Source organism: Mesoplodon bidens (assembly GCF_964165515.1).
Source record: "Mesoplodon bidens genome assembly, chromosome: 3".
Lineage (NCBI taxonomy): Eukaryota > Metazoa > Chordata > Mammalia > Artiodactyla > Ziphiidae > Mesoplodon > Mesoplodon bidens.
Window position 1 is genome coordinate 20,058,780 of NC_138178.1, and position 26,571 is coordinate 20,085,350.

General features: G+C 37.5%; 1 protein-coding gene across 2 annotated transcripts in view; it reads left to right on the forward strand.

Annotated features, from left to right (window-relative positions):
- Positions 1 to 26,571, forward strand: part of UPF2 (UPF2 regulator of nonsense mediated mRNA decay) — a gene marked incomplete at its 3' end in the record, with an annotated part of 99,801 nt that overhangs the window by 40,134 nt on the left and 33,096 nt on the right. For both annotated transcript variants that reach the window (XM_081230096.1, XM_081230097.1), the window contains exons 9-13: positions 7,979 to 8,087; positions 16,820 to 16,933; positions 19,027 to 19,143; positions 23,768 to 23,953; positions 26,063 to 26,266. In XM_081230096.1, the coding sequence (XP_081086222.1) occupies positions 7,979 to 8,087; positions 16,820 to 16,933; positions 19,027 to 19,143; positions 23,768 to 23,953; positions 26,063 to 26,266 (730 nt within the window). The remainder of the gene's footprint in view (positions 1 to 7,978; positions 8,088 to 16,819; positions 16,934 to 19,026; positions 19,144 to 23,767; positions 23,954 to 26,062; positions 26,267 to 26,571) is intronic.

A 26,571-nucleotide genomic window follows, 5' to 3' on the forward strand; every position in this document is an offset into this window, starting at 1 on the left:
TTATATAGTCAGTTTTCATGAACATTCCACAAACATTTTTGGAAAAAGGGGCACCTCTCTCTTTGTGTGGCATCTCCCTCCCCTCCCCCCAAAGGACATGGATCCTAGTGAATGTCTTTATTCTTCTCTATGGCCAGGATTCCCTCCTTTATCCATTTAGCCCCTCCACCCTGAGCCGACTATAAAAACCAGAATGAATCATTTAATAGTTACTTGAGTGCCTATGACTGTGAGGACCCGAAGGTTTTATATGTGTGTGTATGTGGTAGAGAATTTAAGCTATCTTATCTAGTTTGTATAGTTTGGTTTAGGAAGCACTAAACTCAATAACTCTTAAGGTTTTTACAGTTCTTTTCTTTAAAAAAAGCAAAAAACAAAAAAAACAAGCTTTATTGGAATATAATTCACATAACCATACAGTTCACCCATTTGAAGTATACAGTTCAGTGTTTTAAGTACATTCAACTATCACAACAGTAAAATTTTAAAACATTTTTGTCCCCCTAAAAGAAACCGTATATCTATTAGCAGGCAGTTCCATTCCCTCCCTGCCCACTCTCTCCCCTATCCTAAGAAACCACTAATCTACTTTCAGTCTCTATGGATTTACCTATTCTGGGTATTTCCTATAAATGAAATCATAAAATACGTGGCCTTTTGTGCCTGACTTCTTTCGCTTAGTAGGTTTTCAAGATTGATCCATATCATAGCATGTATTAAAATTTCCTTCTTTTTTAAGGCTGAATAATATTTTATTGTATAGATATATACCACATTTTGTTTACCCATTTGTCAGTTGATGGACATTTGAGTTGTTTCCACTTTTTAGCTATTATGAATATGCCATTGTGACTCTTTGTGTACAAGTTTTTGTGTGGTCTATGTTTTCAGTTCTCTTGGGTATATACCTATGAGTGGAATTGCTGTGTTTTAGGGTAACTATGTTTAACATTTTTAGTAACCACTAAACTTTTTCACAGTGGCTGCATTTTACATTCCCAACAGCAATGTATGAAGGTTCCAGTTTCTCCATATCCTTAGCAACACTTGTTATGGTCCCCGTTTTGATTATAACCATCTTAGTGTGTGGTGGAATCTTACCTCATTGTGGTTTTGATTTGCATTTCTCTAATGGCTAATTATTTTGAGCATTTTTTCATGTGATCATTGGCCATTTGTATGTCTTCTTTGGAAAATGTTCTGTTCAAATCCTTTACCTCCTTTTAAGTTGTATTATTTGTCTTTTTATTATTGTTGTATGAGTTCTTTATATATACTTTGTACACGTCTCTTATCAGATATAATTTGCAGATGGTTTCTTTCATTCTGTGAGTTGTCTTTCACTTTCTTGGTATCATTTGCAGCACAAAAGTTCTAAAAATTGATTTATTCCATCTTTACAGTTCTTAAATGTCTGATGTGAAGCACTGTTTTAACTTTCGGTTGTGTTCTTCCTTCATTAAATAAATAGTGGTTAAAAAAAGACCATAAAAGGCTGGCATTATATCTCTTAGCCTGTTAATTTGAAGGAATCCACAGAAATAAAATCTACTAGAAACCTCCTTAATTATGTATTTATATATCATCCTACAGTTAATTTGTAGTATAACTGTCCACACATATAATTGAAATTTCATATAAAGTGCTTACATCTTTTAAAAAAATTTTATTGAAGTATAGTTGATTTACAATGTTAATTTCTACTGTACAGCAAAGTGACTCAGTTATACATGTATATATTCTTTTTCATGTTTTCCATTCTGGTTTATCACAGGATATTGATATTTCCCTGTGCTGTACAGTAGGGCCTTGTTGTTTATCCATCCCATATATACTAGTTTGCATCTGCTAATCCCAAGTTCCTAACCCTTCCCTCCCCCACCTGACCTCACCTTTGGCAACCACAGGTCTGTTCTCTACGTCTGTGAGCCTGTTTGTGTTTTGTTTCATAGATGTATTCATTTGTGTTGTATTTTAGATTCCACATATGATATCATATGGTGTCTTTCTCTGTCTGACTTACTTCGCTTAGTATGATAATCTCTAGGTCTATCCATGTTGCTACAAATGGCCGAGTAGTATTCCACTGTATATATGTACCACATCTTCTTTATCCATTCATCTGTCCATGGACATTTAGGTTGTTTCCATGTCTTGGCTATTGTACAAGCTGCTATGAACATAGGGATGCATGTATCTTTTCAAATTATAGCTTTGTCTGGGTGTATGCCCAGCAGTGGGATTGCTGGATCATATGACATAAAGTGCTTACATCTTAAGTATATGTGTATATCCACACCTAGATCAAGATAGAGAACATTCCTAGCCGCTCCAGAGGTTCCCTCACCTAAGCAACCTTTCAGGTGTAAAGTCAGCCAGAATCAGGGAACGTACCTAAGCATCTCTTAGTTCCTTGTTTTGAATATAGACGGACCTGGTATTGGTTTTAGTGACTTTGAAGCCATATGGATTTTGCCGTGTTTTAGCAGATGGATGTATGTTCAGAATCTCTTCACATTAATATAAACAGAATATTCTTCAGAGGTGAAGTGCTTCATTTAAGTCTTGGACAGCTTTTCCTGATCCAGCTTTTAGGAGCATTTGCTGGAGTTTTTGTGAGAGACTTTATAATTGGACCTCCCCTTGCTAAAAAATGAGAAACTGAGTTTTGGGAAATCTGTTAGCATGTTGCACCACTTGATGGCACTGTTGAATTGGGAACGAGAATGTTGTGGAAAAAGTCATCGGAGCATTTGGTTGTCAGTTTCAGAGTAAATGATCCCAATCTTTTGTTTATTATATTTTCTCTTTTTTGAATCATCATCTGCTTTGGTGTTTCCTATGAAGAAAAACCTTTGTATTCTTTAATTGAACAGTAACAGTGTTCTTTCACATTAATTTTTTTCTAGACATTTTTGAGCACAGATATAATTAATAGCTTTCAACAGTTAAATTCTTTAGATTTTAAAGAGACAGAAAAAAGCTGGACTTTTTTTTTTGAAAGCTGATTGATTATGAAATAAAAGCCTTTAAGATTCCTTTTTTCCCCCCTCAGGAACAAAAAAAAAGTATGTTATCCTGCTTTCCTGTTCTTACTTGTAGTTAGTAACTGGATGTTTACTTACTTGATGATCATTAACTGCTTGTAGGATACTTAAATGTGTGATTTAGGAGACCTTGAAAGTATAAGCAAGGTTTTATTATTATTTAAGAAAAAAACATTCTTTTTAAATGGTTCACTCATTAATTGTTTGTAAAAATAATTATCACTCTCAGAAGATTATAAAATTCAGTTTTCAAAGGAAGGGTCTAAGTTTATTTTCTAGTTCACTTTTAGAAAAGTCAAATAAAATAAAATATATATCTAGCTTAAAATTTAACACAGAAATTTGCTTTTTATGTTGATTAAAGTGTTTTATAACTTTCATGTGATTGATGTAGCATTTAGCACTCCATTCCCTTTGGGCTTGCATTTGTAGGAAGGTGGAAAAGACAGAAAAACATACTTAAATAGGGCTAACATTGAAAATATATGTAATTTCTTATATTATTTGCATCATAGGGGATCTTATTTTGTGAAGTAAGGAATGAACATTCACAGAACTTGGAAGATTTAAGTGGGGCAGGATGACATTTAGTATCAACTATCCATTTAATTGTAAAAAGTATAGTGGAAAAAGGAATTTTAGGAATTTCTTAGTTTGAGAAGGATTTGGTGAGTTTATTAGTAGAGGATTCTGAGAAGACGGAATATCTGGCTTTACTTCCATATGACCAATTCTGAAAGAAACAAAAACTAGGATTACTAACTACTTAGAAAGGCTTAATTAAAAGAGTTAAGATCTTCTAGAGGATCCTTAAACTAATTTTTAAATTCCTGTTGAAGCTGAAAGTGCTGACCTGTGTTCTTAGTTTACTGATGTTACTCTGGATGGATACCACAGGCTGCTTTACTTTACAATGGGTGGCTCTATCCACCTTTCTTTTGGGGCTGGGAAAAAGCTTTGAAGTATCAATAGGTTGAGCCAATTGGAAGAATAAAAAAAATGAAGCGAAGTATAGGTGACTTGCCCAGGAAAAGAAGAAAAAAGGAAATGACATAGTTTGGTTAAAATTTTTTGCTTCTACGTGTTACAATCTCAAATTTTATTGAAAAATACATTGAAAAAGACAATCAAGATTAATATTAATTTTGTAAACTCAGGAGCTAATTCTTAAAAAAAAAATCCAGGTAGAGAACCATTTAGAAAATACAAAGAAAACATTAAAAAGTTTAAGAATAAGCCAGATGATATACTAGAAGTTTAAAAAAACCACTTGAAGGGCTTCCCTGGTGGCGCAGTGGTTGAGAGTCCTCCTGCCGATGCAGGGGACACGGGTTCGTGCCCCGGACCGGGAGGATCCCACATGTCACGGAGCGGCTGGGTCCCTGAGCCATGGCCTCTGAGCCTGCGCGTCCGGAGCCTGTGCTCTGGAATGGTAGAGGCCACAGCGGTGAAAGGCCCGCGTACTGAAAAAAAAAAAAAAAAAACCACTTGAAAACCTCAGTGAAACAAGTAATTTTTTTTGGAAAAAAATACACATTTTCAAACTTGATTCAATCAAGACAAAATTAAATAGACCAGGGATTATGGAAGAAAATGTAAAAAGTCATCAGAGTAATTTCTTTGCTGTATCATTTTTTCCAGAGCATAACTTCCCATTTCATAATATGAAGAAATAGGCAAAATCTTAACAAAAAAAAGAGCGAAGATGTTAAAAGTGTGGACCAGTCTCACTTTTTAATGTCGACATAAAAATTCTAAGTAAAACACTAACAAATTGTATTTAATAGTATATTAAAAACAAACATCCAGCATGATCAAAGAGGATTGATCTTAGGAATGAAAAGCTACTTTAAACAGGAAACTTATTAATATATGTAACAGCAGTAGGGAAAATAAACTATATGATTATCCCATTGACTGCATAAAAGATATTTGATAGAGCTTCCCTGGTGGCGCAGTGGTTAAGAATCTGCCTGCCAATGCAAGGGACACGGATTCGAGCCCTGGTCCTGGAAGATCCCACATGCTGAGCAGCAGCTAAGCCCGTGTGCCACAACTACTGAGCCTGCGCTCTAGAGCCTGCCAGCCACAACTACTGAGCCCACGTGCCACAACTACTGAAACCTGTGTGCCTAGAGCCAGTGCACCACAACAAAGAGTAGCCCCCACTCACTGCGCCCCCCACGCGCAGAAACAAAGACCCAACTTGGCCAAAAATAAATAAATAAATAAATAAATAAATAAAGATATTTGATAAACTACTGCTTGTTTGATAAAATATAAAACTTGATCAAATTTAATATTATAAAAATTGGATGATACTTCATTAATATGAAGAATATTTTAGAATAAAAGCTGACAGTAAGAAATATCTATCAAGCACCTGTGAACAAGTAAATTATATATGTTAGAAGGTGATAAACTCTATTTAAAAAATAATAGTGCAGGGTAAGGGGCTGGGGGGGTGGGATTGATTTGCAGTTTCAATGGTGTATTCAGAATGGGTCTCATGGAGGGGGTGTCATTGGAACTAAGACTTGACCTTTGTGAGGGAGTAAGTGGCGGAGATATCTGGGGAAAGCGGACTCCAGCTACTGAGAAGAGCCAGTGCTGAGGCCCTGAGGATTACTGGGGGTCCGGTGAGACTGGACAGAATAGTAGGAGATGAGGTCAGGACAATTCATGAGGTCACAGAAGTGCTGTTTGAGAGAATTAGAACCTGAGCCTCCTGACTCCCAGTGCATTACTCCTTGTTATCCCATGACCTCAACTCTTGAGTCTTATTTTTCTGACCTGTAGTTGTGGCAGTTGGGAGGGGTAGAACCTGGGGCATAGGTTTAAAGTCCTATATTTGTAATTGATCATGAACTGAGAAAAAAAGTATTTGTTGCTAAAGTGGATATGAAAAAGCTAATGTTCCAACTAAAATATAATAATATATTAAAATATAATATTCTAACTAAAGTTTGAAAATTTAGAAAGTAAATTTGGTATTAGCATGAATCCATCTATTATGCATGAAAATTACGTGTGCAGTTGCCCTAGGCTTTTTTTTTCCCCCCACACTAGCAGACGTTAAGAAAATTATTACATATTTGTGAGAGTGTCTTACAGGATACCTCTTTTTTGTAACATCAACAAGGAGTAATGTGACCCACATGTGTGCATTTTCTGTGTGACAGGAACTTAACCTTCAATTGATAAAACTTTTAAAATAATTTAAAGAAACATTTAAAATAAAGCTTAACATTAAATGTTTTGATTCAGCTCTTTACATAACGGACTGTACTTCTCATTTCTTTAAAGAAGGGTATAATGCATTTAAAAATTTTTGAGGTACTTTTACAGAGCCCCACCATATTCTTTTTTTTTTTTTGTGCGGTACACAGGCCTCTCACTGTTGTGGCCTCTCCCGTTGCGGAGCACAGGCTCCGGATGCGCAGGCTCAGCGGCCATGGCTCATGGGCCCAACCGCTCTGCGGCATGTGGGACCTTCCCTGACCGGGGCACGAACCTGTGTCCCCTGCATCGGCAGGCGGACTCCCAACCACTGTGCCACCAGGGAAGCCCAGAGCCACCATATTCTTGACTTCTCTCAACCTCTGTAGTCTTATTTCTGAAATGGTGATTATAATGTCTACCTGATGGGGTGGTTATCAGTATCAACAAGATAAATAATGGAGATTGGATGCCTAGGACAGGGCCTGGCACCTTGGTAAGAAAAATACGTGATAAGTTTTAAAGGAAATTATAATGGTCAAAGAGGAATACAAAGTTTTTGAGGCTCTTAGGCATGAATTTGAGCACTTTCCTCTCCTTGACTCCACCTTTCAAATTTCTGTCCATTCTTCCTTCCTTCACTATGTCCCTTCTGAGTTTTCCAGGTCTAATTCTCAGCCTTTTATGGTATGCAGAGTTTTCTCTGATGATCACACCATTTTCATGTTCTGTAGTATAGTGATATATTCAGGGGTATGTAAGACTTGTAAAATTATTTGTCTGTTCTAAATGGCTGTGGGTTGTCGTAGTTTTTGAGCTCTTGCTTTGAATTTTTCTAGTTTTTTGCTTCCTTCCTCCCTGTCAGCTCCCTTTACTTGCTGCTGTCAGTGCAGCTGCTTTTATTAGTTCCTCACAGCTTCTCATCTTCAGAGTCTGGTCTGCTGAGTGTTGAATCATTGGATAATCGAGTTTTATAAAATAATGTCTGTGGCAGGAATGGAAACTAAATTTTTAGCTTGTATGTTGATTCTGATTAGTAGTGGCTGCCTGGAGTGCTGGAATTTGGAGTTGCATCCAAATTTGATGAGAAAGTGCTCTGATGATGAAAGGGGACAGCAGCGTGAGGAAATGCAGATTTGCGTTTATTGTCCTGAGTAAGAATCGAGAAGCCCTGTGTGAGAATCTGAGTGGGTTCTATAATGGGTAGGATAAGGCAGTGTGTGGGTTTTGTGATTATTTTTTTGTTTGACTTCTTAGATACCCTTTTGGTTATTGGTTACCCTTTTACTTTACATTGAAGTTTTGAAATAACTTATCCATGGATAAATGAAGGAAATGATTTAAAAGGGTCGTTTTATACTGTTTAAGTTATCTTTGTTTATTTACTCAGTAATTATGTGATTAAAACTTTTAAGCCATGTTTTCTTTGCTTGGTATTTCATATTTTATTAAAATTGAGTACTCGATGAAAATTGCAGATGTGCAGTAAATGTACTAAATGGAAAATACCAGATTATTAATAAACTTTCACAAGGCAAATTGAATTTCCAAATACTTCATTATGATGGCAATACATAGGCATGTCTGTATGATTATTATATTAGTTTTTATAATCATTTAATGTGTGAATATATCTGAGAAAGTTTAAATTTTAAAATGAGTTTTTTCTGGTATGCCTTTCCTTTTACACATATCACATGTAACTTTTGCAGGTTGGATTTGCTACCATTTTATGCAAGATTGGTTGCTACATTGCATCCCTGCATGTCTGATGTAGCAGAGGATCTTTGTTCCATGCTGAGGGGGGATTTCAGATTTCATGTATGTATTTAAGCATTTATTTTGTTATATATATCTATATATATATACACACTTATGAGTGAGGATTCTTTAGTTTAAAAATATGATTATTTTATTGGTAAGCACATTTTGAAACTTGATAGTGGTATAACAGTTCAGAATGTATGGACTTCTAAATATTTAAAATGTAAATCTACTCAACAAAGCTTGAAACTGATAAATGCTATTCCAATTTGGAGATGAGCTGTTGCTGCTACCTTGTTTTCCCATTGTAGGTTCTGCACTTCTTGCTTTTGTAAAGTAAAAACATTCTCCAAGGTCAAGAGAGCCAGCAGGCCTCATTGGTGTTCCCCGAAGAAACATAGGATTGGCCATGACAAGTCAGGGCACACAGTGCCTGTAGGATGCCTGCTTAGGTGTTGGGGGTCCAACGTTTGGGGCACACGAAGTTGCGTAAATGCTCTGATCTCACTGAATGCTGTCATAGACCATGTTTTTATTGATTCTTGCCTTAAGAATCCTTAGCTTGAAGAAAGATTCTTAATAGAGTGCCTATGAGTGGTTCTCCCAAACCCATGTTACCCCACCATCTTGTGGATACAGGCTTGAAAGGAGTAAAAGGATACCTTAGCGGTGACTGAAAGTGAACATTGGTAGAATTTGAAAAGACATGAAATGCAAGTGTTCATGTATGCCCATGGAAAAATTGTGTTTGTAAAATTTAGCTTTATATAGCAAGTTGCTTGGAATGCAAATAAATGTTTGCTCTGCTCAATATGCATTTCATTGCACTAGCTATACATAAATCGGTAGTATGGCTGAGCACCAGAACAGACATAATTCCTGAGGTTAGGAATCTCATGGTGTAATTGGGAAGATAAGGCATAAATACTCATAAAAGCAAGAGTGAAATAAAAATTTAAACCCTAAATAAATTTGATATTATAAGGAAGTACATGCTTAATTGCCAAATGAATTGTTGGAGAGTCAGTGCCTTGAGTCCAGAGGAAGCAAAAGTCTGTGTGAGGGGTGGAGTGGTCTCTAAAGGCTTCTTGCCATGGGTGTTAATTTGTTAGTATGAGATTTGTGGGTAAGATTTTTCTGGGCCAGCTTTTTTGCTGAAGTGTGTTTCAGACTTTCATAGATAATATTAATCAAGGACAGGTTTCTATGTCTAGAGAAGTTTGGAAACACTGAGATCCAGAAAGTTAAACTGTTTTGCTTTTGTTTTATGGTAAGAATTCTCAAAGCTTTAATAGGGTAATGAACACTGTGAGCCTTCTGGAAGGGGCTGAATATACAGTCACTCACAAGACACACTGTTTACCTGCTGCTAGCTCGGGGGCAGATGCATCTGAAGTCATATTGTTGGTATTTTAATCCCATCATACAGATACAGACAAGGCACTGTTTTACTAGCAGGCAGTATGACTGCATTGTATGAGTTACATGCGTACACCCCTCCACCAAAGCCACGGTCAAGCAAAAACATGAGTTGCTGGACCAAGCATAATTAGTGCTTTTGGTGAGAAACCTAAAATTAAGAAAATTCTGTTCATGTGTACTTCCCATCTCATCTTTGAAAATTGGGGTGAGAGTTGAGGGAATTGGCATTTTTGTTATTGTTGTAAGGTTTCATTACAACTAGAAGAGTATCAGGATTCCCGAGTATATTTGGGAACTGCTGTTCTCAGGGGAGAGAAGAGAGGGCACTTGATGTCATCGATCACCTCTGCTTCCTCCAGGGTCTAGCCTTTCCCACCCTCAAATCTGCAGACTTTGCCATTGACTTTTTATCAGGCAATAAATGTGCTCAACACTCTCCCATCCTTAAAATAAAAACAGGAAAACTTTCCTCAACTGCACCTCTCCCCTCATCCTCTTTCGTTTCCTTCTTGTTTGATGTTGTAGAGTATACGTGTCTCTTGCACTTCTGACGTTTACCCTTTGTTTTACCATCATAGCGCCCTGGCAGAAACCACCAGTGTCCTCCTAATCGCCTCATCCTAGTTGATGTCCCTGCAGATTCTAAATTGCTGGACTCTCCTGCCTTTTAGGAAACTCATTCTGACTCTACCACATACTAGCATTGTAACTTTGGCCAAGTTACTTAAGTGCTCCATACCTCGATTTCCTTGCTTGTTAAGTGGGATAATTTGTATTTTAATAAATTTATTTATTTATTTATTTTTGGCTGCGTTGGGTCTTCGTAGCTGCACGTGGGCTTTCCCTAGTTGTGGCAAGCGGGGGCTACTCTTCGTTGCGGTGCGCGGGCTTCTCGTTGCGGTGGCTTCTCTTGTTGCGGAGCATGGGCTCTAGGCGCGAGGGCTTCAGTAGTTGTGGCACGCGGGCTCAGTAGTTGTGGCTTGCGGGCTCTAGAGTGCAGGCTCAGTAGTTGTGGCGCACGGGCTTAGTTGCTCTGTGGCATGTGGGATCTTCCCGGACCAGGGCTCGAACCTGTGTCCCCTGCATTGACAGGTGGATTCTTCTTCACTGCGCCACCAGGGAAGCCCCAATTTGTATGTTCTTACTGATTAAACGAGATAATTCATATAAAGCTCATCACACAGATGTCATTATAATAATAATTACCTATTCTCTACCACCACTCTCTCCTGCTTCTCACTTATGACTACTCTCCTCAATATCCTTTGCTCTGTTTTCCAGCTGAGTTTATATGTTGGTGTTCCTTCCCCAGACTTTCTTCCTTCACCCTCCTTTATGATGGAACACAGTTTACCTGGGGTTCAGGTGGCATCTATTTCCCAGCAGTCTCACGTATATATCTCTTGCCAGAACCTCTCTCCTGGTGCTTAATAAGTTCTCATGTACTTTTAGCTAAATACATCCATAAAACTCATTTTCTTCTCAAAAATGTCTTTATCCTTCACTTTCTTATACCGGCTTCTATATTCTCCCTATAAATTTGCAATATATTTTATCTAGTCACTGAGGGAAATACATCTACTTTCGCCCCTCTGACATTCGGGAGCCAAATTTGTCAAATTCTATTGATACATCTGCTAAAACACCTCCTCAAGGCTAGCGTCTCTCCTTCATTCCCAGTGCCACTGTCTTTCACTCTCTGTAGCTTGAATTAGGAGAATAGCTGTTTCACCGGGTTTCCCATCTCTGGCTTCTATCCAGCTCCAACATATTGTCACAATTGATCCTATTTGTCCCATGCTTAAGAACCTCACCTGAGAAATAACGCTGGTTAGCAAAACAGTATGAAATCTCACCTGGTAGTCAAAAGAAATTCTAGTTAAAGCAATTTGACTGGGGCTTCCCTGGTGGCGCAGCGGTTGGGAGTCCGCCTGCCGATGCGGGGGACGTGGGTTCATGCTCTGGTCCGGGAGGATCCCGCATGCCGCGGGGCGGCTGGGCCCGTGAGCCATGGCCGCTGGGCCTGCGCGTCCGGAGCCTGTGCTCCGCGGTGGGGGAGGCCACAGCAGTGAGAGGCCCGCGTACCGAAAAAATTTTTAAAAAAGCAATTTGACTAACAGGTTAGTGAAGGTAATAACAATGAGAAACCATCACATATACTTGAGATTGGAATTTGGAGAAGGAATTTGGCAGTATGTTTCAAGATCCTTAGAGGCATTCATACAGTGGACAACTCTGGGAATCTGTCCCAAGTAAACAATCCTAAGTACCCCCAAAAGCTTTATTCACATCATGAATTGTAATAGGGAAAAAAAGGAAAATAATCTAGAAGTCCAACAATGGATTAAGAAAATGGTCATATAATCACAATGCTGAAATGATATAGAACCATTAGAAAGTCTTACTTACCAAAAAGTTTTCAAATCATAAAGTGCTTTTTTTTTAAACATCTTTATTGGATATAATTGCTTTACAATGGTATGTTAGTTTCTGCTGTATAACAAAGAGAATCAGCTACACATACACATATATCCCCATATCTCCTCCCTCTTGCGTCTCCCCCCCATCCTTCCTATCCCACCCTTGTAGGTGGTCAGAAAGCACTGAGCTGATCTCCCTGTGCTATGCAGCTGCTTCCCACTAGGTATCTATTTTACATTTGGTAGTGTATATATATCCATGCCACTCTCTCACTTCGTCCCAGCTTACCCTTCCCCCTCCCCGTGTCCTCAAGTCCATTCTCTACGAAAGTGCTGTTTTCAAGGGGAAAAAAAGCAAGCTCTAAGATCTTACACATAATAAATTTATAGTTATGTTAAAATTCTTGGCAAGTAAAGACTAGAAAAAATTGTATATCAGTATGCTACCAGTGGCTGTCTTTGGATAGTGGGGTTATGGGAAATTTTTTTCCTTTCTAGTTTTCTGTGTCTTCCACATTTTTAGCAAGGCCTACTTTAATAATGGAGAAGACAACTTTTATTTAAATGTAGCCATATCACCCTCACTGATGGACATTTTTGAAATCAGTGGTCTTCTAACTTTTTTTTTTTTTTTTTTTTGCGGTACACGGGCCTGTTGCTGTGTGGCCTCTCCCGTTGCGGAGCACAGGCTCCGGACGCGCAGGCTCAGCGGCCATGGCTCACGGGCCTAGCCGCTCCGTGGCATGTGGGATCTTCCCAGACCGGGGCACGAACCTGTGTCCCCTGCATTGGCGGGCGGACTCTCAACCACTGAGCCACCAAGGAAGCCCTTCTAACTTTTTTTTTTTTTGTGGTACGTGGGCCTCTCGCTCTTGTGGCCTCTCCCATTGTGGAGCACAGGCTCCGGACGCGCAGGCTCAGCGACCATGGCTCACGGGCCCAGCCGCTCCGCCACATGTGGAATCCTCCCAGACCGGGGCACGAACCCGTGTCCCCTGCATTGGCAGGCGGACTCTCAACCACTGCGCCACCAGGGAAGCCCCCCTTCTAACTTTTTTGATCAAGCCTCTCTGTTGGTAAAATAAGTTGACCACATACCCCAGTATAGGCATATTTATTTATAAATTATATGCATTTGTAATTCTACCAGATATTTTATGTATATCATAAAACATACAAAAATAACTTTAAAAGTATGAGATAAAAAACAAAAACATAAATAGATGTTTCAACATTTCTTTTTCCCCACACCCCAGTAGATCAAGAGTCTTGCCCTCCCTACTTTGGAGATCAGTGGTCCCTAGAATAAAGTAAATAAGTTTCTTTGAAGGCAAATTTACTTGTTTATAAACCCAGTGCCTACTTAGTGTTTAGAGTATAGTGGATTTTCCAAAAAATTAGTTGAATGATTGAATGTTTATGTAAAACAAAATGAGCAAATTATGGAAGACAGAAAATATAATTTGGGTGACATTATAGAGGGGCCGGTTTGGGACAAAGGGTTCTTCCTCCAGGGGGATAATGAATGAGAGGCCTTGGAAATTCTTACTTTTGTATCTTGACATATCTGAAGAGTTTTTATTAATGTATATGAATTTAGTTATTTGAGTAATCTCAATTCCAGCTGTTATTAATAAATGAGTTGTAAGCAGCATTTTTGCTAAATTTGATTATGTAAGTAAAATCTGAGACATTATTGAACTAAAAATATATAGAAAACTTTACATTGTTAATTCATCTGTATTTACTTTTGCAGAAATGTTTGACATACCATTTGATCATAAAGAGTCAACAAATGAGATGGGAAAATATTAAATGAGGAGTCAGAATAAGTTAGTCTGTTTTTATGTCACAGTCTTTTGAAAAGCCTTCAGTTTTTTCATCTGAAAATGAGGGAGTGAGATAATTGATTTCTAATGCTTCATTTAAAAATTCTATAATCTTGTCATGTTAGTTAGATTGTACCTCCTTAACCTCAATAATATTTAGGAATAATTGTGAATGATACACTATGTTAACGTGTTTTTGTAAATTGTGATGCTCTGTAATACTTAAATTGTATGATCTCCACAGCACAGTTGTTAAGAGCTTGTGCATCCAGAATCACCCAGGGAGACTTTTAAAAACATGTATATGTATTTCCCAGCCCTACTCCCTCTGAAGATTCAGCTTCAGTATATCATTTTTGAAATGCGTCTTTATCCTTTTTCTATTTCTACATTTCTTTAACTGTAAAAGAAACACATGCTCAGTGTGGGTGGTTTAGAAAATATATAAAGAAGAAAGAAAGGAGGGGGAACCTCATAATTTCATCACTTAAAGGAAACCTTATTAATATTTTAGTATATTTTCTTTACTTTTTATCTTCTGTAGTTTTTTATGGATGCTTTTATATTTTATGTACAATTTCCCACTTTTATTTCTCACTCAGAAGTATTTTACAGCATCATTTAAAACACTTCTCAAGCATCATTTTAAAGTTTGTATACTCTTTTGTCCTAGACATTAATTGCTTAGTATCAAGTGAAGTATAGTTATCATCATTACTGCCCCATCATCATCATCCTTATTTTTATCCTTATTTTACCAAGTGAGCCAGTAGGTTCAGGGAGTTTTATATGAATTGTCCAAGATTATATACCCCTACCCCCACCCCAAATGGCATGAAATGACCACAGGACCTCAGGTGTTGCGACTGTAGATCTTTTACTCTTTCACGTCACTGCAATATGTATATAAACATTAAGCATTTTCATTAATTTGTTCACTCAGTGAATATTGATTTTGTGTCAGTGTATTAGCGATACAGTGTACAAATGTGGATAATATTAATAATGGCCAATACTTAGTGAACTCTTCGTGGTCCCAGTCACTATTGATTGTGCTTTGTATGTATCAGTTCACTTAATTAAGACTCACAACCGTATGATATAAGTTACTTTCATTAGTTCCATTTTACAGATGAGGAAATTGAGGCACAGAGTTTAAGTAACAGTAAGTGATAAAGCTGGGAATTAAACCTAGCAGATCTGGTCCAGAGTCTACCCTCTTAATCTAGAGTGTAGATTAAACTTGCCTCGGAGTTCACAAAATAAGATAAATTAATAAGAGGAGCTTTTTTTTTAATATATAAATTTATTTATTTATTTTTGGCTGCCTTGGATCTTTGTTGCTGCACGTGGGCTTTCTCTAGTTGCGGAGAGCAGGGTCTACTCTTCATTGTGGTGTGCGGGCTTCTCATTGCGGTGGCTTCTCTTGTTGTGGAGCACGGGCTCTAGGCATGCGGGCTTCAGTAGTTGTGCCTCGCAAGCTCTAGAGTACAGGCTCAGTAGTTGTGGCACACGGGCTTAGCTGCTATGCGGCATGTGGGATCTTCACTGACCAGGGCTCGAACCTGTGTCCCCTGCATTGGCAGGCGGATTCTTAACCACTGTTCCACCAGGGAAGTCCCAAGAGGAGCTTTCAGTATGCAGTACTTATCAAACACCTATTTGTGAAAACACCTTTATGAAGGCTAAATTGCAAGGCTAGAATAAATAGTCAAATTTATTCAATATTAGTTTGTTTAATAGACTAATTAAACTAGAATCTAGTTCTAGTTTTTTCTGTTTGTCTCTAATCTCAAAGCTATTTTGTATGCTTGAATGACATGATTAAAGTTCTGTAAGTTGAGTTTTTGTGATTTTATTTTTAGTTGCAGTTTTATTGATGCTTTAGATTAAATATAGTTATAGTGAGTTTCTAATTTCCTCTGATTTTTTTAAGTGAGTAAACATGGTTTTGTTCAAAAATTATCACTGAAGACCTAAAAAGTGAACACCTACCTCTGTTTGCTACAGAAAGTAGGTCCTTAAAAAGGAAGATGATAAATTCCATTAAGTGTCAGCTGTCTATGTAGAAGTTTAATACTTACGTAAAAGATTGTTACTAATTGTCCAGATGCGGGTGAGGTTTGGACTTGTTTTGAATCCCAGCACATGATAGAGCAATGGAATTCTCAAGTATGAATTTAGAGTCTGGGGTTTTTGTACTGATCCTTGGTCAGGTCATTTGACAGCTTTGTGTTCTGCTGTTGTTTTAACTATTAAATCAGAATTATACAGCTTTTGCTCCTTATAGTGTTGTTATGTGGAACAAATAAGATAGGATAGTACTCTGAAAAAATAAGGAACACTAAACTAGTTCAAAGCACTACCATATTACTGTTATTGTTGTTCATAGAAAAGGCTTCTAGACTACAGGTTTGGTTTTCTGGTGAAATTGTAATTCTGAGGTTAAATCCAATTACATTTATCGTGATGTGTCTGTTCACATGGTACTGTCGTAATAGGATTTTGTTATGTTCAGTATTGCTTGAAATATGTGCCTAAGTAGAGGGCTTATATTTGCAAAGGATTTGAACTTTGATATACGACTGTGACTGTTGATAAAAAATAGTGATTGTATTGGAAATTTCATTGTACTAATGAATTTACAATAAAAAATGTATATAGTTCATAATTATGCTAACTGAGCCTTAACATTTTTGCTTAAGTGAGCTCTTGGTGTTTATTATTTTTAAAGCAGCATTTCCTAAAGTGTATTCCTTATAATATTAATTTAACAAACTAGTCGTTGTTACCATTTCAAAATAAATTGCCAAATAAATTTGAGAAACATTGAATTAAGTTAAACAGGTTTCTTTATTTGAGAGCCTCTTAAGGCTGATGAAATGCATTGTTTCCCCAAATTATTTGACCATGAAACAGTTTTGCAAAGCATGTCCTGGCACTGGTGTTCTACAGAGCTTATTTTGCTTTAACTTAAGATAATTTGAATATAACAAGAAATTATACCCAAATTTATTTAAAATATCTAGAGTGAATTCAGTCTTATTAAAATAACAATTCTTATCACAGATTTCAAAATGTTAATTATTTAAGCAGTGTCTCTTCTCTTAATTTGTAGGTACGAAAAAAGGACCAGATCAATATTGAAACAAAGAACAAAACTGTTCGTTTTATTGGAGAACTCACCAAGTTTAAGATGTTCACAAAAAATGATACACTGCATTGTTTGAAGGTTAGTGGTGAATCATTTGAAATATTTTTTAATAGACACATCTAAAGTTTTAATGCTTCAGTTTGTAAGTGCTGGGAAATGATGTAATTAAGAAATATTTGATTAATCTACAGGAAGACAAAAGAGGAGTAAAAAGGAACAATAAACAGATGAGCAAAATAGAACAAATAATAAGATGGTAGATACAAATACCTATAACAGTAATTACATGAAATGTAGAAGGACAAAATACGTTAAGTAAAAGCCTTAAGAATATGACTTGATTAAAACAACAACATTATATGCTGACTACAAGGAAGATACCCTTAAATATTAACACCAGGAAGCCTAAAATAAAAAGATGGGGGAAATATACCATGGAAGCACTAAAAAATAATGAATAAGTAAAAGCACCTGGTTTTATTATTATCAGACAAAGTAGGCTTTAAGGCACTAAGCATTATTAGAAATAAAGAAGCATAGTTCATAATGATGATGAGGTCCTTTTAATAGGAAAGTGTGTTACCCTCCTGAATCAGTATGCATCCAGTACTGTATTTTTAGAATACATAAAGCAAAAAATCGACAAGGAAAGAGAAATAAATCCACAATTACAGTGAGAGACTTGAAAACACCTTTTAGTAGCTAAAAGCATAGGCAGACAACATTAGTAAGTATATTCAGGATTGAACAACCTTAATCTAATTGACACTATACCCAACAGGATCAGAATTTATAATCTCTTCAAATGCACATGGATGATTTACCAAAATCAGCCAAAAAGAAAGTCTCAGCAAGTTCAAAAAAATTGAAATTATTCAGATTATGTTTTTTTGTCCACAATAGAATTAAGGTAGAAATTCATTAGTAACTAACTAGTTATGTGTGGTAAAGCTGATGCAGCACAGATGAAATAATTCTTCTGCATTTGGAATTGGTCATTACTTAACAATAACACATTTTTTATCAAGTTGATTTCTTTGAGATATCACTAGGTATGTCACACAAAATGGGTCTCATGGGTTCAAATACATTTGGAAAACCCTGAGTTAACAAGTTTCTTTACTGCATGATTTCTTAAGAGTATTTAAAATATTAATAATCATTGTAAATATTCAAGGGGTTAAGTCTCCTAAACCTACTTGGAGCATCTCAGGAGACTACAAAGTACATTAGGGGAACTTTGGACAGCATTTTAAGAGAGGTTGTGAAAGTTTTTTCAATGCTGTCATTGAAAGGAATCATGCCATGACCAACTTAGACATATTAGTATATTTCTTTGTATTAATTACTGATATATATAGGAAGAATATACATTTATTTGACACAGGTTCATTTCTGTACATTTGTTTTAAGGAAATAATCATAAACGTGCACAAATTTATCTGCAAGAGTGTTTGTCACACCATTGTTTACAGTAGCAAAAAACTGTAAACAATTTGGATGTCCCATAAATAAAAATCAGTTAAGTTTTAGTATAGTTCATATTATAAGTACTATGCACCCTTTAAATCATGCCATAGAAGGATAATAAAGACGTGGAAAAATACTCATGTTAACCCAAAGAAACCAAATTATTAAATGATATGTGTAAATCTTTTTTGGCTTAGAAAATGTGCACAGAAAAATATTGGAGGGATAAATAGTAAAATGTGGCAGTGTGTTTGTAAATTTCATACAGTAAGGCTTTTGTTGTCAGAAGTTTAAAGGTAAATGTCATATAAACCAAAACCAAAAAGCTATTTAGAAAATGTTAGCTATGTATGTGGCATTTGCTTAAATACATAGCATCTCCTGATAAATATAAAATGGGCTTTGATAAATTAGTTTTCATATATCTATCTAAAAGGAATGACATTAAATATCCTGAAGTTTTTAGATAAAATTTTATGGCCTAACACAAAGATACCCAGTGATGAAGCTTGGCATCTAAAGTAAACTAGGTTTTTTTTTTTTAATTGAATTATAGTTGATTTACAATGTTGTGTTTAGCTATTCTTCTTTTTACAGTGACATTTTAAAACTTGTTGCACACATTAGGTATATAATGTTTTCTTTCTCTAATAGGATTGAAATGTTGTCTTTGTGGTTTTTCATCATTATTATTTTTACAGATGCTTCTATCAGACTTTTCCCATCACCATATTGAAATGGCATGTACCCTACTAGAAACATGTGGAAGATTTCTTTTCAGATCTCCAGAATCTCACCTGAGGACCAGTGTACTTTTGGTAAGGGCTTGAGGATCCTAGCAAGAGGTTGAGGTTCTTGATTTACTCCAGGGGTTAAAATTTTTGACGAGTTCCTTTTATCTTGCTCTGCCATTTGAACACTTCTACCTGAACTAGAACTCCAGCCGTTCCTGGAGAGCTGTAGGAATTTTTCTCATTTGACTGCCAGTGAGTTCACACTATTGTGAAGGGGGATTAAATTCAGCCCCAGGTAACTTTTTACAAACGATGCGGAGGAGCAGGTACTCTAAATACTCTTGTGTTAGAGCCCTCTTCGTGGATGTTCTTGGTACATCTTTACTGTGCCATAAATTATAAAGCTTAAATTTTTTTAATTGGAAAACATAAAACATAAGCTTGGAAAATTAACTTGGGGGAGAAGATATTTCTTAAGCTAATTAGGATGCCAGCATGGCCATCAAGTTTATTAAGCAATTAAGTTAGTATGCTTATTGGTAATACCCATGCATTCGATTGCAGCCTTTGCAGGGGAGAGAGTATGGTGGGGGAGGGTGTCAGTGTTAGCCCTGGTTTAGGACTCCCCGGGAATAGACTGTCATTACATCAGTGTTGCTTTTACGGACGTGTTGATTGTGTCTTTTTCTCTAGGTGTGTTATTTTTTTAGAATCTAATTGTAAGCTTGAATACTTCTCTGGCAATATTTAAAATGAAAAAAACATGGGAATTTATTTCTAGTAAACAAAAATATTAATGTGAAGGCCATCACATGGACTTTATTTCCACATTCTCTCTAGGCTTATTCATATAATAGTCATTCCAAGTTCAAATTTTTATTGTAACACAGAAAAAATTCTTCCTCCTCTTTGGCTCAAGCTGGTAGGGTTAAATGAGACACTGCATATGAAAATGTAATAGAGGTGCCAAGAAAGCTTAGGTTTTAAAAATGTCTATATTTTATCTGTAATATTGAACCCTCTATGTTTACTTTTTGCTAGGGAAAGTTTACTAGTTGTGGTGGTGTGGATACTTATCCCACTGCTGGAAACCAGAGTTCTTCCTGCCCGACTGGTTTTCTTCACTCAGTGGATCTTTCCCCCTCTTGTAGCGAAAGCAGCTAGCCTTTTATCATTGATTGTCTTGCTTTCTGGATAGGAGCCTTGTTTATCATGTAACGCTTTTGGGGCTTCTCCTATGTGTTAGGCACTGAGCTCAGTTCTGCAGGGATGCTATGGCTGGTTGGGGGTGGTTAGTACAAAGAAATGAAACATAGTTGCCATCCTCAAAGTGGTCCATATCTAGTGCTAATTCCAGTGTAGTGTTTTAAGTGCTTTAACAGAGAGAGGTATGCAGAGGATTTTATGGGCTCATGGAGGGAGTACTTAAGCCAGACAGAATGAGTCAGGAGAGATCTTCCCTAACAACTTCCCAGTGTTTATTGAGTGTTTATTGAGTCTGACTCTTCTGTCAGACCCTTGGGATATAAAAGTGAAAAAGATAGTTCCTGCCCTCATGGAATTTGCAGTCTAATAACTCAGACAGATGGACAGTTGGAACACAGGGAGGGGGATGCAATATAATACTGTGGGTCAGCATAGGGTATTATGTGTATAGATAGAAGAGGTGCTTAATCTAGTCTTGGTATGTCAGGAAAGGTTTCCTGGAAAAAATGGTGTTTATTTTAGAGACTCACCTGAGTCTCAAAGGCAGAGAAGAGAGATACACTGAGTCAAGAGGCTGCAGGTAACACTGGAGACGTAGGCACAGCCCCGAGTGTGAGCACTGTGCTAAGGAACGAGGGATTTCCCCCAGTGGTAGAGAGTAGCTATTGAAGGATGTTAAGCAGGTAGGATAGGTATGATCAGATTTATGGTTTTAGAAAGGTCGGTGTGGAGGAGATAACTGAGGTGGCTGAGGCCAGAGGTAGACAGAACTGTGAAATGGCTGTTTTCAAAACCTACGGGGAAAACAATGAAGAAATGGTAAGGATGGGGGGGGGAATAAAAACTGGCTGTATGAAGAATTTTAGGAAGCAGAACTGATGAGATGTGATGGTGAGATACCAGGGGCGAGGAAGGGAAAGGGCCCTAAGATAAGACCCTGGATTCCAGCATGAGCATCTGAGTGGGTGATGGTGCCAGTCACAGAGATGAGGGAGGAGGAGGAGAGTTTGGTCTGAAGCGCGAATGCTTGTGGGATGATCTAAAATGTACCCATATTTGTTTGGGAACACACATAACCTTTTAACTGGTTTGCATTTAAAATTATTCTTGGCTGATGTTAAAAGTAGTTTGGTGTGGGGACTTCCCAGGCGGTCCAGTGCTTAAGACTTCTCCTTCCAATGCAGGGGGTGTGGGTTCCATCCCTGGTGGGGGAGCTAAGATCCCACATGCCTCGAGGCCAGAAACAACCAAAACATAAAACAGAAGCAATATTATAACAAATTCAATAAAGACTTTAAAATTGGTCCACATCAAAAAAGAAAAAAGAAAGTAGTTTGGTGTGTGTGTTGGGGGAGAAGGTTCTAAAGTGGTCTACATAACAAACAGGTTGAAACTAGTCTTGATTTAAAACTGTTATGTATGTACAAATGAAAAGTTAAGTGTTGCATCATGTTTTGTTCAAAGAACTTACAGGGTGAGGTCATTATCTCTAGCCCTGTTAATCATGGAACTGTTCTCTCTGTTTGGAAGAGTCAACATTTTTTTTTTTTTTTTTTTTTTGTGGTACGCGGGCCTCTCACTGTTGGGGCCCCTCCCATTGCGGAGCACAGGCTCCAGACTCACAGGCTTAGCAGCCATGGCTCACGGGCCCAGCCACTCCGCGGCATGTGGGATCTTCCCGGACCCGGGCACAAACCCGTGTCCCCTGCATCGGCAGGCGGACTCTCAACCACTGTGCCACTAGGGAAGCCCTGGAAGAGTCAACATTTAATAAGCATTCACAAATTATAAAATAGAGGTCAGGAGAGGAGCTAGGCTACAACCTGTATACTTTAGCAGATTCATAGACAAGAGAAACAATTGTGAAACTTGGTATACCCATAATTGAACTTATGAAAGAGCAGAATTTCCCCCAGTATACAATGGTTTGACATGTATAGAAAGGCAGACCATGGGAAAGATTTGAATGTGTTTTAAAAAATGCATTCATTACTTTGTATATTAGTAAACATTAATTCCAAGCCTCCCATGTGCTAGGCCAGGCACTGTTTTAGGTGCTGGGTTTACATCAGTGAACATGCTACAGCCCCTGCCCTCCCTGAGCTTGCAGACACAGCCTTCTTTCCAAAGCTTGAAGTCTTGCCTCCACCCGCCACCACCTGCCACCCCGGTCCAGACACCTGCTTGAAGCTCTTCAGTGCTTTCCCTCTACAGGCTTCAAATCCAGCATTGTTACTATGGTCTGCAGAATCTGGTCTCACCGAGCCTCTCCTCACTCCTTAGAACTGATCTCACGCCATTCCATGCTGGCACCACGCTGGCCTTCATGTAGTTCCTGTAACAGATCCTTCTCTCCTCATTGCCTCTCGTCTTGCTGTTGCTTCTGCCTCAGGTGCTCTCTCTGTGTCTCTTCTCAACCTTTTGTCCTTCAGAGCACACCTCAAATGTCACTTTTGCAGAGAGGCCGTCCCTAACCCACCCCGACTAGAGTGGGCTCTCATTACTCTCCATCTTAGGGCCTTGTTATTTTCCTTCATAACACTATTCACAATTAGTATTTAAAAGGTTGTTAGTTTATTTGTTGGCTTGTTTATTCTGTCTTCCTGCGCCAGACTCTTAGGCTTCATGAAGGTAGGAGCCATGTCCGCCTTGTTCACTGGTGACTTCCAGTACCTAGCGTAGTGCCTGGCACATAGTAAGTGCCAAGTAAAATGTTAAATGGCTGAATAAATTCAGTAATCTTAATACTTAGTGTGGTGCTCTTTTAAGAACTAGGAGTACTGTTTGAAGACCTTCAAACAGTATCAGTCTGTGGTTCTCAACTGGCATCTGGTGGGTACAGGTGAAGGTTGCTGCAAAACATCCTACAGTGCACAGAACACCCTCCCCCGACACACCCCGACAAAGAACTATCCAGTCCCAAACGTCTGTAGTGCTGAGGTTGAGGATCCTGAAGTAGATGGTGATTGACTGCTTTTAATCACCTCCTGGAGCTGATGCTGAGGGCTCTGGACAAGTTGTGACACTGGGGGCTTTTAGTTTTCTTGTCTATAGAGACACGTCAGATTTACCTGGTACAACGCTGGATGGCACAAGCTCTCAGAATAAGGTTATTCTCAGCTGTTGTGTGTGGAACAGCCAGAGGCATTCACCCCTTTATTTATATTGTTGGTCCTTAATTTCAGTCACTCGTATATAAGCCTTGTTTTACGTAGAGTTCATATAGTTTGGCAGAGTTATAAGCCAAGTTATGTTTGTAGCAGAGTTCTCTGAGTATTTTATTGGACAAGGCCTAAGACCAAGCAGTTATGGACTAATTTGTTCTAAAAACATGATTAGTGATATAACAATTAGTATGCTTGCATACTCTTAGAAATACCTAGTAATGGTTTTTTCCCTTTTCTAGCCCTTTGTCTTGAAATCTTATCACTGAGAGTAGAACTTTAGTTAGGAAGAAAGAAACCTTAGAATGAAAGTATTTTGACTAGACTTTTTATTTTAGGAACAAATGATGAGAAAGAAACAAGCGATGCATCTCGATGCAAGATATGTCACAATGGTGGAGAATGCATATTACTACTGCAACCCACCTCCAGCTGAAAAAACAGTGAAAAAGAAACGTCCTCCTCTCCAGGAATATGTCCGGAAACTTTTGTACAAGGATCTCTCCAAGGTTACCACTGAGAAGGTAAATCTTAATGAAATCATAGAACAGTAGTCAACCTGAGATTTGTGGTAGTGCTAAGCTTATATAACACTCAACCAAATTAATTCTTTTTCATCCTGATGATAATAGTACTGATTGCAGTGCACTTTCCTTCTAGCCCTGCACCAAATTGTTTTAGGTCAAGGACATATATTTCAGTTTTCCTAGATCAGCTTGTTTATCAGTTGCTTCAGTGCCCCACAAAGTATAGATAGGAAATGTAAGTAGTTTGCATTATTCACATTTTTTGAATGGAGAAATTGAAGCAGAATTGTTAAAGTCCCAGCAGTGGAGTTTAGGAGAGGTAGGATTAGATCGCAAGTTCCATTATGATTGATTCCATACAAGTCATCACAAGAAGGAATTCATACGATGATACATAATGTATGGGACATATGTTTTATTTTCCTTTTATGATAGTTACTTCTTATTCTAATTAAAATGGTAATTCTTCTAAATTTGATGTTGCTGCTGTGTGTACATTTGAAACTATTACTTTGTCTCTGATGTTCTGTAATGAATTTGCCTTTAAATATTTTGCTTTCAGTACAGGGGTTCTTAACCTTAAGTAGGCTTTAAGAGGCCCGTGATCCTCTGGAACTTAATGATATTGAATCTCTGGGCCTGTCTATTTTTCCAGAAGAGGGTCTGTAGCTTTCTTTAGATTCTCAGCAGGGGTCAATTTCCAGAAAAGGTTAAGAACCACCGACCTGTTACCTTAATTATTGTAGTTACCTTGTTAGAACCTTCACTTTTAAGTGAGACATGTTGAGTAAACATTTTTTGGTCAACTCTACAAGTTGAAACAACATGGTATGGAACTTTTTTCAGGAAAAAAAAATTGAAGCAAATTAACTTCTGGACAGAGGAAACCTATGGGGAGGATAAGAGTCATGGAATAATACATGTGTCATGGGTGGGCGGGGTAGAAGGTGATGACGAATGAGCACAACTTTAAAAATTGAAGCCACCTTCAGGGATCCAGAGACAGTAGTTATTTAAGACAACAGGATTTGAAAGCTGTTTTAGAATTGGCTAAAAGTTTGAAGAGTATGGAATGCTTATGCATTTGAGATGATGTTAACGTTTCCATTGAAGCTGATATGAGAACATATTTAGTGCTTGAAAGGTGGATTGTGGGTATAGAATAGAGATGAAAGGACTACTTTACATTCTGCCAACAGTATCCATTTTCTTTCAGAATAAAAATGGAAAGAACTTGATGATGACTAGAGCTCTGCTGATTATCTCATTACCAGTAGAGATTTTGAAAGTAATAGCTAACTTTTATGGGGTGCTTGTAATGCGCCAGACACATTCCTACGTACTTCATGCCCTTTAACTTGTCTAACCCTTAGACCAGACTTATGGAGTAAGTGCCTATCATCCCCCCTTTACATGCAAGGAAACTGTGTGATGTCAGTCTTGATGTTGTGTCCTCCATCTTTTTTTTTTAAGATTTTTTTGATGTGGACCATTTTTTTTTAAGTCTTTATTGAATTTGTTACAATATTGCTTCTGTTTTATGTTTTGGTTTTTTGGCCTCGAGGCATGTGGGATCTTAGCTCCCTGTCCAGTGATTGAACCTGTACCCCATGCACTGGAAGGCAAAGTCTTAACCACTGGACCACCAGGGAAGTCCTGTGTCCTCCATCTTAAGGGATCTTTTAACCAGATGACCTTGGGTTTATTTCGTTATTGGAAATTTTTCATTTATAAAAAGAAGTGTCTAAGGTTATTTACATCAAATGATGCACAAAAGAAAACATTATTTTTGTTAAATCTTGGGTATTTCTTTCAGTGACCTGAGTATGAGTGTATACTGTTAGCTTGATTGAAGTCCTGGAAACTCTAGGAAATTTAAGGGCGTTATGGAAAGATAAAGGGAAAATGTGAATAAATTTTACCAATAATTAGAAAAATCTTATTTTTCCTATCTCTAAAGTGAAGAGGCTGGTAGAGAATCTATAAAGTATTTTCCATTTCAAAAGTTCTGTGACTGTATAATCATAACAAAATATTTGTATTATAGGGTATTTTGGACTACTTAGTGCTTATCTTAGTCATTTAAACAAAATTCTCTTCATTTAGGTTTTGAGACAGATGCGAAAGTTGCCTTGGCAGGACCAAGAAGTGAAAGACTATGTGATTTGTTGTATGATAAACATCTGGAATGTGAAATACAACAGCATTCATTGTGTAGCCAACCTCTTAGCAGGACTAGTGCTCTACCAGGAGGATGTTGGAATCCATGTTGTGGATGGAGTTTTAGAAGATATTCGATTAGGAATGGAGGTAACAAAGACCTGCAGCACATTGGAATCTGTGGACAATTTAGAGAGCCTTTAAGTCCTATTATTGAAAAATAAGGATTTGAAAACCCTCTTTTCCCCATATGGTGTCATTTACTATTACTTTTTTGAAGATAATGATTTCTTAATAAACCCTGTTGTGTCAGATTTCCTAGTCTTCTCTCAGGCTAATGCTGAAGTATTTTTTGCCTTTTCTTCAAGTTCAGTTAAGCTTATTTTAGAAGAGTATAGTAAATTTTTATTATTTCCTGGTTACTGTTGGCATTCACGTTATAGGAATTCATAAAT